The sequence below is a fragment of the Myotis nattereri genome (assembly GCF_964212035.1).
Source record: "Myotis nattereri genome assembly, chromosome: X".
Taxonomy (NCBI): Eukaryota; Metazoa; Chordata; class Mammalia; order Chiroptera; family Vespertilionidae; genus Myotis; species Myotis nattereri.
Genome location: NC_138078.1, coordinates 54,986,865 through 55,002,626, shown reverse-complemented (window position 1 = coordinate 55,002,626; position 15,762 = coordinate 54,986,865). Strand labels below are relative to the sequence as shown.

Here is a 15,762-nt window from a genome sequence, read left to right as displayed (position 1 = left end):
AGATTCTGTGATTTTTGGATGTGGTTCAGCAGGTTACATATTATTTAAAAGTTTAAATAAAATCATCAATGTGGTACAGGAAAAAGAAATTTAGGTAAAATGAATTAATTTTCCTCACTGGCATAAATTAAAAAGTTTAAAGATATCTTCCTACTGTGGCGGGGGGGGGGTGGGTGGGACTGGGGGTGGAGAAAGCATTCAAAGACTATAATAAAATGTTAAAGAAGATGAAATTAAGATAGTAGACTTAAATTTGTGATATAACTAGTAATGCCATGTTAGAATGCTGTTTCAACCTGTTTCAAACTAAGCAGGATTCTTGCCCCCCACAAACTTTGTAGTTTGTTCTCACTTCTGCCTTTCTTCAAATCAGAAGAATCTCTCCCATATAGATGTAGATTGCATACACTTTAAATCACAGCTTTGAGTTTTGTAAAAAGAATAAGTAGCCTAGTTACATTGATATTTACTTAAGTACTCCATTAACATTGAACTTATTTCAAATGATGGAATTCATATTAAGTGATAAAGTATTGATAAAGGCTGGACAAATGATTTAATCTCTCTGTCCCTGAGTTTATCTCTGGAATGAGGATAGCATTGTTATGAGAATTAAATAAACCATGCAACATATGTGGCACATAGTGTTTAAAAATATTAGTTCTTAGCATTATTATAAAATAAAATGGTTACTCACTCTTTTGTTGAGACAAATAACAGGCCACAGGCTGCAACCCAGAGTACAACAACAGCAGAGACAACCACACAGCAGCCATTTCACATTGACTGGGAGAGCCTTTTTCAAACACCCATTCACACGGCCAATGCTGGTCTTAAATTCTTCTGGGGCCACCTACAACAAGAGCATAATCTTTAACAGTTTGTGGGCAACTTTCCACTATTTATCTCTAAACCTAAAGAAAATGTTTGTCTTATTACAAGTACTTTAAGGAAATATATTTCCTCCCTTGTGGCATGGCTCAGTGGTTGAATGTCAACCTACGAACCAGGAGGTCATATTCATTCCCGGTCAGGGCATATGCTTGGGTTGGGGGCTCAATCCCCGGTGTGGGGTGTACAGGAGCCAGCCGATCAATGATTCTCTCTTATCATTGATGTTTCTCTCTCCCTCACCTTACTTTCCCCAATAAATACATATTACATATTCCTAGATGACATTAGAAAGAAAAAATATATAATTTCATGTTTACAGAATTCATCCTGATGTTTAAAAACAACCTTCTCATATTACCAACAAAAAAATGACAACAATAAATTGGTGGTAAAGAATAACCATCAAGCAGTCATCTTACCAAATATTCTCAATATTAAGGCAATATGATTTATAGTTTCCAGTCACTCTGACCAGAAGTTGAGTAAGATAAGAAGTATAATATGAACCTATATACTACCAGAGGAAATGAAATTAAAATTAGACTTTGGCAATATTCCTGGATTACTTTTATTTTTATTTATTTATTGAAATATTTGTATTGATTTTTAGAGAAAGAGGAAGGGAGGGAGAGATAGAAACCTCGATCAACTGCCTGTTGCATGCCCCCTTACTGGAGATTGAGCCAGCAACCTCTTGGTGCAGGGGTCAACACCAAACCACTGAGCCACACTGGCCAGGCTTGGATTACTTTTAAAAAAGACAACTGTCCCCCAGCTGACATGGCTCAGTGGTTGAGTGTCAACCTATGAACCAGGAGGTCATGGTTTGATTCCCGGTCAGAGCACATGCCCAGCTTGCAGGCTCGATCCCCAGTGTGGGGTGTGCAGGAAGCAGCCAATCTATGATTCTCTCTCATCATTGATGTTTCTATCCCTTTCTCCCTCTTCCTTACTCTCTGAAATCAACAAAAATGTATTTTAAAAAAAGACAACTGTCAAACCTTTCCTCCCTGGCAAATTTGCAACAGAATTTTAACACTTGCCATTATTTCCATTATTTGTAAGTAAAAGCTACATTTATAAAAGACTATGAGGTGAATACACTCAAGAACTGGTCTTAGTATTCAGCATAAAATGGACTCATGATTGCTGTAAATTTTCAAAGTTGGAAAGTCATTATACAAATGTAATATTTTAATCACTACCTCCATTCCTGGAAGTGGCTGCTTGTGTTTCTCTGTAAACCATAACAAAGTCAGTTCAAAGGCATGAGAGGCATAATTAGATTTATATTGAAAATTCTGCTTGGGGTTATACAATTCAAAGTATACTAAATATGGTTTGATTTCAGTGAAATCATATTTCTGAATCACAAAATTATTCCCTTTGATTTAGAAAGCTGGCAGGTTAATATCTATGGGGGAAAAATCTAGCACCTGGCTATGCAAGTAACACTTATGAAAATGTGAGGAAAAAGAAGCTGCTGTAAAATAAAACCCCAATTAGCATGTCTGTTATCAAAATATGAACCTTTACAATTCTTCTAAGTAAAAATTAAACTAGAGGAATCAATGAATTACATTTTTGTCTTTTAATCAACACTAAAAATATATACCTATTAGCAGATGTTAGAAAGATACATGATCATAGAACTCAGCACCTCATGATTAAAACATTAAGTAATTATATTAGTTTTATTAGAACCATTCATGTCATTTTTCTTCCAAATATATTAACTAACAACAGTTGTGAAATTGTGAGGCTCAAAACTGTATTAACATGGGGAAAGTAAACTAATTTTGTTCTCCATTTAGATGGTTGGCAATGAGTAAAAAGAATTACAATTAAGTGACTAAATTTTCAAGGTAAATATGAAAATAAACTGAGATAACCATAAATTATAACTGAAAATATAAACACTAGCAGGCTAAACATATTAGACAATAAATCAAGATCTGAATTCTAGTAACTTATTGGCTATAACAAATCCTAGGCAAATCCATTTAATTTTTCTGAGTTTTAGTTTCCCTGATATATAAAATGAGAATAATAGTCTTGTTTTATAACCTCACAGGAAATGGAAATTATACATTAGAAAGAACCTTCTGACTGTAATGCTTTGAAAAAGGAAGACAGTGAATCATATCTATGGCTAGATTTGGAGATTTTGCATGAAGTTTCACCCAAACAGCTTTGCAACACATTTAATTATAAACAAAAGGATAATCTGCTACATTTTGAAGTCAAATTCAATGCTCGTCAGTACTTAAATTCTTCAGAGCAAAAAAGATATCCTTTTTATTTTATTTTAAAGCAATTTTTATAAGAATTTACATTTATTTGAACCAAACTTATGGCATGCCAGGAAGCAAGATGTTCCTAAAAGATGTTCTTTTTAAAAACAAGGTACCAAGTTGCTATCCTAAGATTTACCTCTCAAATAGTGATATTTATTTTATTAATTAAATCTTTATTGTTCAGATTATTACATTTGTTCCTCTTTTTTCCCCCCATAACTCCCCTTCAAACAGTGATATTCAACTTCTTTTTTTTCCTAGTAAATGCCTGAGAAACCAAATACAAGTTAAATAACAAAAAATATATTGATATATTTATCTCTAATCTGTAACATAATATTACTATCTGTTCTCTAAAACTGTGCATCCAGAAATATCACCACATTTTTTATAGTGATGAATTTTGATATAAAATGTAAATCGTACAATTATTAAATCATTATGTTTTTTTGTTTTTTTTCAGAAGCCAGAATATTTTTATTATAAAAAAAATCAACCCACCCTTAAATGCATTCTAATAATTACTTTCCATTTTCAATGGATTATAAGCCCATATAACTGCTAGAAGATTAAGGCACAATGATAGTGTGGCTAAGTGGTTGATTAGAAAAGTCACATATTTTATTTTATTTTATTTTATTATTTTTTCAAGTGAGAGCATTTTTATTTATTTATTTATTTATTGCTTAAAGTATTACAAAGGGTATTACATACGTGTCCATTTGATCCCCATGCCTTAGACAGTCCCCGAGCCTCCCCTATCCCCCAGTGTCTTATGTCCATTGGTTATGCTTATATGCATGCTTACAAGTCCTTTAGTTGATCTCTTACGCAACTACCTCCTGCCCCCCAACCCTCCCCGGCCTTCCTGCTGCAGGTTGACAATCTGTTTGAGGCAGCTCTGCCTCTGTATCTATTATTGTTCAAAAGTTTATAATGGTCTCTATTATCCATGAATGAGTGAGATCATGTGGTATTTTTCCTTCATTGACTGGCTTATTTCACTTAGCATAATGCTCTCCAGTTCCATCCATGCTGTTGCAAATGGTAGGAGTTCCTTCCTTTATAGAGCAGCATAGTATTCCATCGTGTAGATGTACCACAGTTTTCTAATCCATTCATCTACTGATGGGCACTTAGGCTGTTTCCAGATCTTAGCTATGGTGAATTGTGCTGCTATGAACATAGGGGTGCATATATCCTTTCTGATTGGTGTTTCTGGTTTCTTGGGATATATTCCTAGAAGTGGGATCACAGGGTCAAATGGGAGTTCCATTTTCAGTTTTTTAAGGAAACTCCATACTGTCTTCCATAGTGGCTGCACCAGTCTGCATTCCCACCAGCAGTGCACAAGTGATCCTTTTTCGCCACATCCACTCCAGCACTTGTCGTTTGTTGAATTGTTGATGATAGCCAGTCTGACAGGTGTGAGATGGTACCTCATTGTTGTTTTGATTTGCATCTCTCTGATGATTAGTGACTTTGAGCATGTTTTCATATGTCTCTTGGCTTTCTGAATGTCCTCTTTTGAAAGGTGTCTATTTAGGTCCTTTGCCCATTTTTTGATTGGCTTGTTTATCTTCCTTTTGTTAAGTTGTATGAGTTCCCTATAAATTTTGGAGATTAGTCCCTTTTCAGATATGACATTGGAAAATATGTTTTCCCACACAGTGGGTTTTCTCGATGGTTTCTTTTGCTGTGCAGAAGCTTTTTATTTTGATGTAGTCCCATTTGTTCATTTTCTCTTTAGTTTCAAGTGCCCTAGGAGCTGTATCAGTGAAGAAATTGCTTCGGCATATGTCTGAGATTTTGTTGCCTTTGGATTCTTCTAGAATTTTTATGGTTTCCTGTCATACATTTAAGTCCTTTATCCAGGTTGAGTTTATTTTTGTGTATGGTGAAAGTTGGTGGTCTAGTTTCATTTTGTTGCACATATCTGTCCAATTTTCCCAACACCATTTATTGAAGAGACTATCTTGGCACCATTGTATGTTCTTGCCTCCTTAGTCAAATATTAGTTGAGCATATTGGTTCGGGCCGATTTCTGGGCTCTCTATTCTATTTCATTGATCTATATGCCGATTCTTGTGCCAGTACCAGGCAGTTTTGAGAACAGTGGCTTTGTAATACATCTTGATATCTGGTATTGAGATCCCACCTACTTTGGTCTTTTTCAGGATTGCTGCAGCTATTCGGGGTCTTTTTTTATTCCAGATGAATTTTTGGAGAGTTCGTTCTAGATCTCTGAAGTATGCCGTTGGTATTTTAATGGGAAGCACGTTGAATTTATAGATTGCTTTGGGTAGTATGGACATTTGAATGATGTTGATTCTACCAATCCACGAACACGGTATGTTCTTCCATCTGTTTATGTCTTCCTCTATATCGTTTTTCAACGTCCTGTAGTTTTCTGAGTAGAGGTCTTTTACCTCTTTAGTTAAGTTTATTCCTAGGTAGCCTAATTTTTTTGGTGCGATGGTAAACGGGGTTGTTTTTATAATCTCTCTTTCTGAAAGTTCACTATTGGTGTATAGAAATGCCTCAGATTTCTTGGGGTTAATTTTGTATCCTGCTACATTGCCAAATTCATGTATTAAGTCTAGGAGCTTTTTGATGGAGTCTCTAGGGTTTTGTATGTATAATATCATGTCGTCTGCAAATAAGGACAGTTTTACTTCCTCTTTTCCAATTTGGATGCCTTTTATTTCTTCTTCTTGCCGAATTGCAGTGGCTAACACTTCCAGTACTATGTTGAACAGGAGTGGTGAGAGGGGGCATCCCTGCCTTGTTCCTGTTCTTAGGGGAAATGGTGTTAGTTTTTGTCCATTGAGTATGATGTTGGCTGTGGGCCTGTCATATATGGCTTTTATTATGTTGAGGTATGATCCTTCTACTCCCACTTTGCTGAGAGTTTTTATCAAAAATGGGTGTTGAATTTTGTCAAATGATTTTTCTGCATCAATTGATATGACCATGTGGTTTTTTTCTTTCAATTTGTTTATGTGATGTATCACGTTTATTGATTTGCGGATATTGTACCATTCTTGCATCCCTGGATAAATCCTACTTGGTCATGGTGTATGATCTTTTTGATGTACTGCTGGATGCGATTTGCTAAGATTTTGTTGAGGATTTTGTCATCTATGTTCATGAGGGATATTGGTCTGTAATTCTCTTTCATTGTGCTGTCTTTACCTGCTTTTGGTATTAGGGTGATGCTGGCTTCATAGAATGAGCTTGGAAGTGATCCTTCCTCTTGAATTTTTTGTAGTAGTCTGAGGAGGATAGGTTTAAGTTCTTCCTTGAATGCTTGGTAAAACTCCCCTGTGAAGCCATCTGGTCCTGGGCTTTTGATTGCTGGAAGCTTTTTGATGACTGCTTCAATTTCTTCCATAGTTATTGGCCTATTGAGATTTTTAGATTCTTCCTGATTGAGTTTTGGAATGTTGTATTTTTCTAGGAATTTGTCCATTTCCTCCATGTTGTCTAGTTTGTTGGAGTAGAGCTGTCCATAGTATTTTTTAACAATCATTTGTATTTCTGTGTGGTCTGTTGTTATTTTGCCTCTATCGTTTCTGATTTTGCTTATTTGGGTCCTCTCTCTTTGCTTCTTGGTGAGTCTGGCTAGAGGTTTGTCAATCTTGTTTATCCTTTCAAAGAACCAGCTCTTGGTTTCATTGATTTTCTGTATTGTTTTTTTGGTCTCTATGTCATTTACTTGTGCTCTAATCTTTATTATCTCCTTCCTTCTGCTCACTCTGGGGTTTTCTTGTTGCTGTCTTTCTAATTCTTTGAGTTGTAGAGTTAGATGATTTACTACCATTTTTTCTTGTTTTTTGAGATAGGCCTGTAGAGCTATAAACTTCCCTCTCAGGACTGCTTTCATTGTGTCCCATAGGTTTTGTATTGTTGTGTTTTCATTGTCATTAGTTTCCAGGATGTTTTGAATTTCTTCTTTGATTTCATTGGTAACCCAATCAATATTTAATAGCATGCTATTCAGCTTCCAGGTGTTTGAGTATTTTGGGTTGTTTTTATTGTAGTTTATTTCTAATATTATACCATCGTGGTCTGCGAAGACGCTTTTTATGATTTCAATCTTCTTGAATTTGGGGATACTTTGCTTGTGACCCAATATATGGTCTATTTTTGAATATGTCTTATGAGCATTTGAGTAGAATGTATATTCCGTGGCATTGGGATGAAGTGTTCTGAAGATGTCTATTAAGCCTATCTGATCTAGTGAGTCATTTAGCATTGCTGTATCTTTGCTGATTGTTTGTCTAGAAGACTTATCCAGTGCTGTCAGTGGTGTATTAAAGTCCCCTACTATGATTGTATTGTTGTTGATCTCTCCTTTGATATCTTCCAGGAGTTTTTTTATGAATTTGGGTGCTCCCCCATTGGGTGCTTATATTTTTACCAGGGTTATATCTTCTTGTTGTATTGATCCCTTTAGTATTATGAAGTGGCCTTCCTTATCTCTTGTTATGGCCTTCACTTTGAGGTCTACTTTGTCCGATATAAGTATTGCTACCCCAGCTTTCTTTTCCTTTCCATTTGCCTGAAAGATATTTTTCCATCCTTTCACTTTCAATCTGTGTGAGTCCCTTCTAATGAGGTGGGTTTCTTGTAGACAGCAGATGTATGGGTCATGTTTTTTTATCCATTCAGGTACTCGATGTCTTTTGTTTGGAGCATTTAGTCCGTTTACATTTAAAGTTATTATTGAAAGGTACTTGTTTGTAGCCATTTCTGTTTTTGTGTGGCTGTTTTCTTTCTGAGCTTTTTATTTCTTCTTTTTATACCAGTCCCTTTAGCATTCCTTGCATTGCTGGCTTGGTGGTGATAAACTCCCTTAGCCTTTTTTGTCTGTGAAGCTTCTTATTTCCCCTTCAATTTTGAATGATAGCCTTGCTGGATAGAGTATTCTTGGATTCAGTCCTTTGCTTTGCATCACTTTGTAAATTTCCGTCCATTCTTTTCTGGCCTGATGTGTTTCTGTTGAGAAATCATTTGACAATCTAATGGGAGATCCCTTGTATGTAACTTTCCGTTTCTCTCTTGCAGCCTGTAAGATTCTCTCTTTGTCCTGAACATTTGCCATGGTAATTATGATGTGTCTTGGTGTGGGTCTTTTCGGGTTCACCTTGTTTGGGACTCTCTGGGCTTGTGTGACTTTTTTCTTCCCCACCTCAGGGAAGTTTTCTGATATTATTTCTTCTAATAGGTTCTCTAATCCTTGTTCATCCTTCTGTTGTTCTGGTACCCCTATTATTCGTATGTTGTTTCGTTTCATGTTGTCCCAAAGCTCCCTTAGGCTCTCCTCCTGTCTTTTAATTTTTTTCTCCAATTGCAGTACATTTTGGGTGTGTTTTGCTTCCTTGTCTTCTAATTCACTAATTCGGTCCTCCGCTTCTCCTAGTCTACTGTTGATACTTTCAATGGAGTTTTTCATTACAGCTATATCACTCTTCATGTCTTCTTGGGTCTTACTTAAGTTGTTGATTTTTTCATCTGTTTCTTCTAGCTTCTTCTATATGTTATCGATTTTTTCATCTGTTTCTTCTTGCTTCTTGCATAAGTTGTCGATTTTTTCCTCCATCCGGTTTATGCACTCTAGGACCCTTATTCTGAATTCTTTTTCTGTCATGTTGCATGCCTCTGTATTACTTAGCTGCTTTTCTGGAGAGTCCTCCTTCTCTTTCCTTTGGGGGTTTCTTTGTCTACCCATGTTTGATCTCACTGACATATCTAGACGTTGAGTCGTTCAGTGGTTGCTCCCTTGGTGGCAGTGACTCCTTGGTCTTTGGTTGCTCTTCGGGCAGTTGCGGTAGCAGCTGCTCTTCAGTTGGCAGCAGCTCCTCTGGTGGGTGCTGTTCACAGCTGTGGTGGCTCTTCTGGCTGGTGGGGCAAGGTTTCACGTACAGCTGCTGTTCCTCAGCAGAGGGTGTGGTGCTCAGGAGGTTGCTGTTGCTTGGATCTGCTGCGTTGATTTAAAGGCACAAAATACAACACAACAAGGCACCACGTACCAGGCACTATACACAAATATATTCACGATATTAATAACCCCAAATAAAGGTGACCACCCGAATTAAGAGAATTAGGGGATAAGGAAGAAGGAAGAGAAAAAGATAAAAGAGAAAAAAGAAAAGAAAAGTAGGGACCAAAAAAAGGAGTGCAAAAATGAAATTGGTAAAAAGGAGGGGGGAAAATCAAAGCGAGAAATGAAAAGAAAGAAAAAAAAAGAGCGAAAAGAGAGAATGAAGTGGAAAAGGGGAAGAGACTTTTTACATGAGGAGAATACTCCTATAGAACAGCCACTAATCCCAACAAATTCCAGCAACAGCTCCCTTGAGATGAATGCAAACTAGAAACAACCAATAATATAATGATGAAAATAGAATGGAGAACACTAATCCCAAAATAAAATAAAGAGAAAATAAAATGGCACTTTAAAAAATGGTAAAATGGTATCAGTAATAATACTGGTTAAAAATAAGAAGGTAGTAATTAAAAGGGTAAAATCAGGTGATGGAAAAAGAAGAAAAAAAAAGAAGAAGAAAAAAAAATTGTTTTCTTAGTTAAAAGGTGAAAAAAGAAAAAAAAATTGCAGTAGTGAAGGTCCTTCGGTTCTTCTATTCTTCAGTGTGGCTGGCCTTGGACCTGCCAGGTATTCAGGAGAGTGTTGAGTTTCCCTGCGATACACTGTTCCTCTGTTTTGTAAACCACAGTCCTTATTTTAAAGCAAGCCGCATTTGTTTCCCAGACTGCCTTATTTTGTGTTTATCAAAGAGTCACTTTGTGGGTCAGCCTCTGGGTGGCAGTGTTCTGGGGTTGGCCTCTGAGGCTATAGGGCCTCTCTGTCCAGTGGACGTTCACTGCCCAGAGCTGGCTGCGTAATAGTTAGTTACCGGCGCTGTGTTGTTGCTGGGATTGAAAATCCCTCTATAGGCCAGACCCTGTTATCTCCCAGGGACTGATCAGGTTATTTTAATCCTTGATCTCCTACAGGGTGGAATCTGGGTGTGGCTGTGCTCCTTGCCTGTGGGCAGGGGGGAGGAGTCTCACTCTCTGGAGAGAATGGCTGCCCCAGTCCTGGGCTCAGGGGTGTCTCAGCACTCAATTCACTGCCACCTCTCCCGGCCCCCCTTCTCTCCTCAGTCTCTCCCCAGATTCCACTCCTCCGCACACTCTCCCTCTCTTCAGCACAGGTGAGTATCTGTATCCGAAATGTCCCATGAACAGGATTCTGTGTAAACAAACAAACAAACGCCGGCCACGGAAACGGGGAAGGCTTGGTTTGTGTAAGCTTCTTCTCTTACCGGGACTGCATGGTCTGGTCAGCTCTTCAGGCTGCCACCTTTAGGCTCAGTCCTCTGTGATCACAGAACCCAGCTCTCTATTCCCCCGGCGGCGCCAGGAATCCCGCAGTTCTCCTTTCCCCCCATCAGGGGCTGTGCCTGTCCCAAGGGACGCGGCTTTCTGCCACACATCTCCCTCCAACTCTCTGGGCTCAGAGGTCTGGCAAACTTTCCTGCCCAAATCCCTGGTTTTTTTTACCTTTCCAGGGGAGTTCTGCTCTTCCCGGCTGCAAACCGTCTCACCAGCCGAGCAATTTCGCCAATTCGGTGTGGGTGTTATTAGTTTCAGCTGCTCACTCCATTTGCTCCAGGAGACGACCTGGGACGCGTCTGCCTATATCTCCGCCATCTTCCGTCCCCTCTATCATTATGTTATCGGCAATGTTGGCTCTTGGTTTTTGAGTTTGGCAAAGAAAGAATTCAGAGCCAAAAATTCTAGCACAAGAGAGTTTATCTATACTAATAAAAAAGTGATATGCTAATTAGACTGGATGACTAGACATCTTCTGGACGTCTGACTTCCTCCCTTACAAAGCCACGGTGGTGGGGACTGAGGCAGAGGTGGTTAGGGGTGATCAGGCCAGCAGGGGAGCAAGCAGTTAGGGGTGCTGGGAGCAAGCAGTTAGGGGTGAGATTAGGAATGATCAGACTGGCTCGGAATAGCAAGCAGTAGGGTCCTGTGTGTGGGAGCAAGTAGTTAGGGGTGAGATCTGGCAAGACCAGGCTGGCAGGGAACCAGTTAGGGGGTGATCAGGCAGGCAGGTAGAGTGGTTAGGGGCAATCAGGCAGGCAGGCAGGTGAGTGGATAGGAGCCAGTGATCCTGGATTGTGAGAGGGATGTCCGACTGCTGGTTTAGGCCTGATCCCATGCAGTCAGACATCCCCTGATGGGTCTCGGATTGGAGAGGGTGCAAGCCAGGCTGAGGGACCCCCCATGCATAAATTTAGTGCACCAGGCCTCTAGTTTAGTATACAAAGTGAAAGTACAATCAGGAGAAGATTCAAGTGGGCTGCTCAGAGAATTGTCTTGTTCTTTTAGAAAAAAAGTCACAGAGGTAGAAGAAGTGAGTCAGTTGGGATACATGGACTCAGAAAACAAGTTACAGAGGCAAAAGAGGGCCCTTGGAGACAGGTTCAGGTGATTAGCCAGGGATAAGCTGCCACTGCCTGCTGCTCCCCTGGTTTTAAGTCTCATGGGGACACTTACAGTTCAGGAGAAATAAAGGAAAGATACACCCCTGAAGAAAGTGAAGGAGTGTTTTAGAGAGAGAACATGCACTGGGTCCTGTCTTAAGGGTTTTTATCTGTTTTCTAAAGGTGGGAATTTTAGGGGAGGATCTCAATAGAATATCCACCAGCTTTCCAGGTATGTTCTTTCAGGGCTATGGTATCTACTGATTGGTTGGCACCATGGCAGGGAGTCATTAGTTATTGCATCTAGTCCTGATGTCAGCCATGTCATTGCTTCATCTGTTTTTGCTGTGCCTGGAGTTGAAACACAACTGATGCCTAGATGTTATCTCTAGTATGACCATACCCTGTCTCTGTGGTCAACAGACCAGATGCTTTTTTCCCAAGATTATTTGATGCTGATCAGAACCTCATTGTCTTGAGGGCTTAATGCTTAAGGGAGTGGATGTGCAAGGGAGAAGGAGGCAGGTGAGTCAGGGTGCTGGACGAGGCCAGCTTGAATCAGCTGTCTCAGTTTCCCCATTCTGCTTGCCAAATAATTTTTCTAACTTCTTCTTTTTTTTTTTTTTTGCATTTTCAAAGATTCTTTAATCCACGGGCAGGGGAAGGTGTGAGGGCAGGCGAGAAATCATGGCGACAGGGACAGCCGCTGTCCAAGGGGGCAGCTGCCACTGAGACCCGTTTTGGGACAGAGCACGAAACCAACCGGTGGTACTCTTCGCTCCAAATCCCCCTCCATCTTGACATCTGCCCAGTCACCACATTTCGGTCCAACAAACTGTTTTTCTCCCTTGAGACGTGTATGGAGAGAGCAAGAGGGACTGAAGACACGAGAGGGAGCGAACCCTGGGATTTGCTGCAACACGTAATGCTGGAAAACGTGTACCTGTTTACAACCAGCGCCCTGGAGACGCGGAGCGCGGTGCATGGCGGAGCTCACCCCTCCGAGCTCACCCCTCGGGCCCGACCCCGCCTCCCCACCGCCTCGGGTTCGTTCGTGACTGGGGGCGACCTGCCACCCGCCACCCGCCCTCCCCAAAGCGCCCGCGGGACCCTGAGGCTCCCCACGCGCCGGCCCCCAGAACATCAGCGCGGTCTCCCCGGGACCCCCCCCCCCCCCCCCCCCGCACGCACCCTCGCGCTGCCAGTCCCCATTTACCTCGGAGGCCCGGGTTGTCGTCTCTGGCCCGGATCCTTCGGATTTTGACCGTGCGCCCGCTCAGAGTCGATGGAACCAGACGCTGGCGCAAGAAGTTGCAGCCCGCGTAGCTGAGGGAGTGCGCCTGAGTCGCCATGTGCGCACTCGGCGCCAGGCGTGGGCGCCTGGGGTGAGGCTACTTCGGACAGGCGCGGGGTCACACACCCAGCAGCGGCGACAGCGGCGGTGGCGACCGGGGTTCCCTCCCGCGCACCCGCAGCCCCCCATGTGTCCACGTGGTTTCTTTTCTAACTTCTTACTATCCTGCCTCATTTCCGTTTAAAATTTAAGGGCTTATAATTATAATTTAAATTTTTATTTAAAAAGTAAAATTTTAGCCCGGCCAGCTGGTGTGGCTCAGTGGTTGAGCATTGACCTATGAACCAGGAGGTCACAGTTCAATTCCCTGTCATGGCACATGTCCAGTTTTCAGGCTTGATCCTCTATGTGGGGCATGAAGGAGGCAGTTGATTGATGATTCTCTCGCATCATGGATTTTTTTTTTTTATCTCTCTCCATTTCTCTCTGAAATCAATAAAATATATTTTTAAAAAAGTAAAATTTAAGGTATATAAAATTTGTCTTTCATTACATGCTTCTGGAAATGAATTAATAAAACCATTTCTAAAATGTGGCAATTTTCCTTCTTCCTCACCAATACTTTCCACTTTTAACACATGCTAGTTTAAATTTATACTCTTTTACCATGGGCAAATTAAAAAGTAGAATTCTCATGTTACTAAAAATGAGTATTAGGATATTTAAAATTTTAAGTATAGTTGGCATACAATATTATATTTGTTTCAGGTGTACAACATAGCGATTCGACATTCATATATTTTACAATGTGATCACCAACCACATTAAGTCTAGTAACCATCTGTTACCATGCAAAGTTATCACATTATCGATTACCTTTCCCTTCACCTTTTCCACCCACCTCTTCATCCTACTCTATTCTGGCAATCATCAGATTTTTTTTTTTTTATTTCAAGAAAAACTATTTTAAATATAATAATGTTACATGCAATAAACATTAATACCTCAAGAAAACCAATTTTAAATATAATGTTACATGCAATAAACACCAATTATTCTAGAAAAAAGATCTTACATATAATAATATTACATGCAATAAACATTAATATTTCAAGAATAAAAGGATTTTAGGTATAATATTACCCAAACTGTACTAACACAGTGTGATATCACAAAAGTTGTGATATAAAAATATTAAAAATCTGCAAATAACAGGATTACTTCTATTATACTCTAGAATATTTTTCCTCTCTTGCTGTATTTTTGTTCATCAGTTTATATTGTTCATTATATTCCACAAATGAGTGAGATCATATGATACTTATCTTTCTCCGACTGGGTTATTTTGCTTAGCATGATGCATTTATAGTCTATTTTGTTGGATATGAATATTGCTACTCCAACTTTATTTTCTTTTCCATTTGCATAGAATATTTTTTTCTACCCCTTCACTTTCATCCTTTGTGTGTCTTTTGTTCTGAGGTGGGCCTCTTGTAGACAGCGTATAGTTGGGTCATGTTTTTGTATCCATTCAGCTACCCTACACCTTTTGATTGGAGCATTTAATCCATTTACATTTAGTGTTATTATTGAGAGGTACTTATTTATAGCCACTTTAATTCTGTATGGCTAAGTTTCTCTCTCTGTTTCTTCTTCTCAGCAATCCCTTACAGCAATCCCTTTAGCATTTTTTGTAATGCTGGCCTGGTGGTGATGAACTCCTTTAGCCTTTTTTTTTTTTTTTTGTCTGGGAAGCTCTTTATTTGACTGTCTATTTTGAATGATAGCCTTGCTGGATATAGTAATCTTGGTCTCAGATCCTTCCTTTCCATTACCTTGAGTACTTCATACCATTCCCTTCTGACCTGTAGAGTTTCTGATGAGAAATCAGGTGTCAGCCTTATGGGAACTCCGTTGTAGGTAACAGTTTTCTTTTCTCTTGCTGCCTTTAAGATTCTCTCTTTGTCTTTAATGTTTGGCATTTTAATTTTGATGTATCTGGGGGTGGGTCTGTTTGTGTTCTTCTTGTTTGGGGTTCTCTGTGCCTCCTGAACTGGTGTGACGTTTTCCTTTACCAGGTTAGGGAAGTTTTCTACCATTATTTCTTCAACACCTTCTCTACTCCTTTCTCCCTTTCTGCCTCTTTAGGCACACCTTGTATTCTAATATTGTTACGTTTCACATTGTTCCACAGCTCCCTTAAGCTGTCCTCCTGTTTTTTAATTTTATTTTTCTTTTTGGTTCTCTAATTGTGTGATATTTTCAACTCTGTCTTCTAATTCACTGATTTGATCCTCAGCTTCTCCTAATCTGCTTTGTATTCCTTCCAATGTGTTCTTTATTTGTGTTATGTCATTCTTTATCTCAGACTGTTCTTTTTTCATAGTTACTATATCTTTTCTCATATTGTTCAGCATTTTTAACATTATTACTTTGAACTCTGTTTCAGATAAATTTCTTATCTCTGCTTCATTTATCTCTTCTTCTGGAGAATTGGCTAATTCTTTCATTTGGGGGTTGTTTGTCTCCTCATTTTTGTTGTCTGTTTGGGTTTGTGACTATGTATTAGGTAAATCCTCTACACCTCTCAATCTTTAGTGTAGGACAGTGTTAAAGGCTGTTTCTGACTAATTGGATCAGGCAAAGACTCAAAACCTCCAGAGAATGCCTCTGTCTATAACAGTGGTTCTCAACCTTGCTAATGCCATGACCCTTTAATACAGTTCCTCATGTTGTGGTGACCCCCAACCATAAAATTATTTTCGTTGCTACTTCA

At 39.5% G+C, this 15,762-nt stretch overlaps 1 protein-coding gene across 3 annotated transcripts in view; it reads right to left on the bottom strand.

Moving 5' to 3' along the window:
- CHIC1 (cysteine rich hydrophobic domain 1) overlaps positions 1-15,762 on the bottom strand; it is a gene marked incomplete at its 5' end in the record, with an annotated part of 179,617 nt that overhangs the window by 75,605 nt on the left and 88,250 nt on the right. For all 3 annotated transcript variants that reach the window (XM_081080884.1, XM_081080882.1, XM_081080883.1), the window contains one exon: positions 698-853. In XM_081080884.1, the coding sequence (XP_080937010.1) occupies positions 698-853 (156 nt within the window). The remainder of the gene's footprint in view (positions 1-697; positions 854-15,762) is intronic.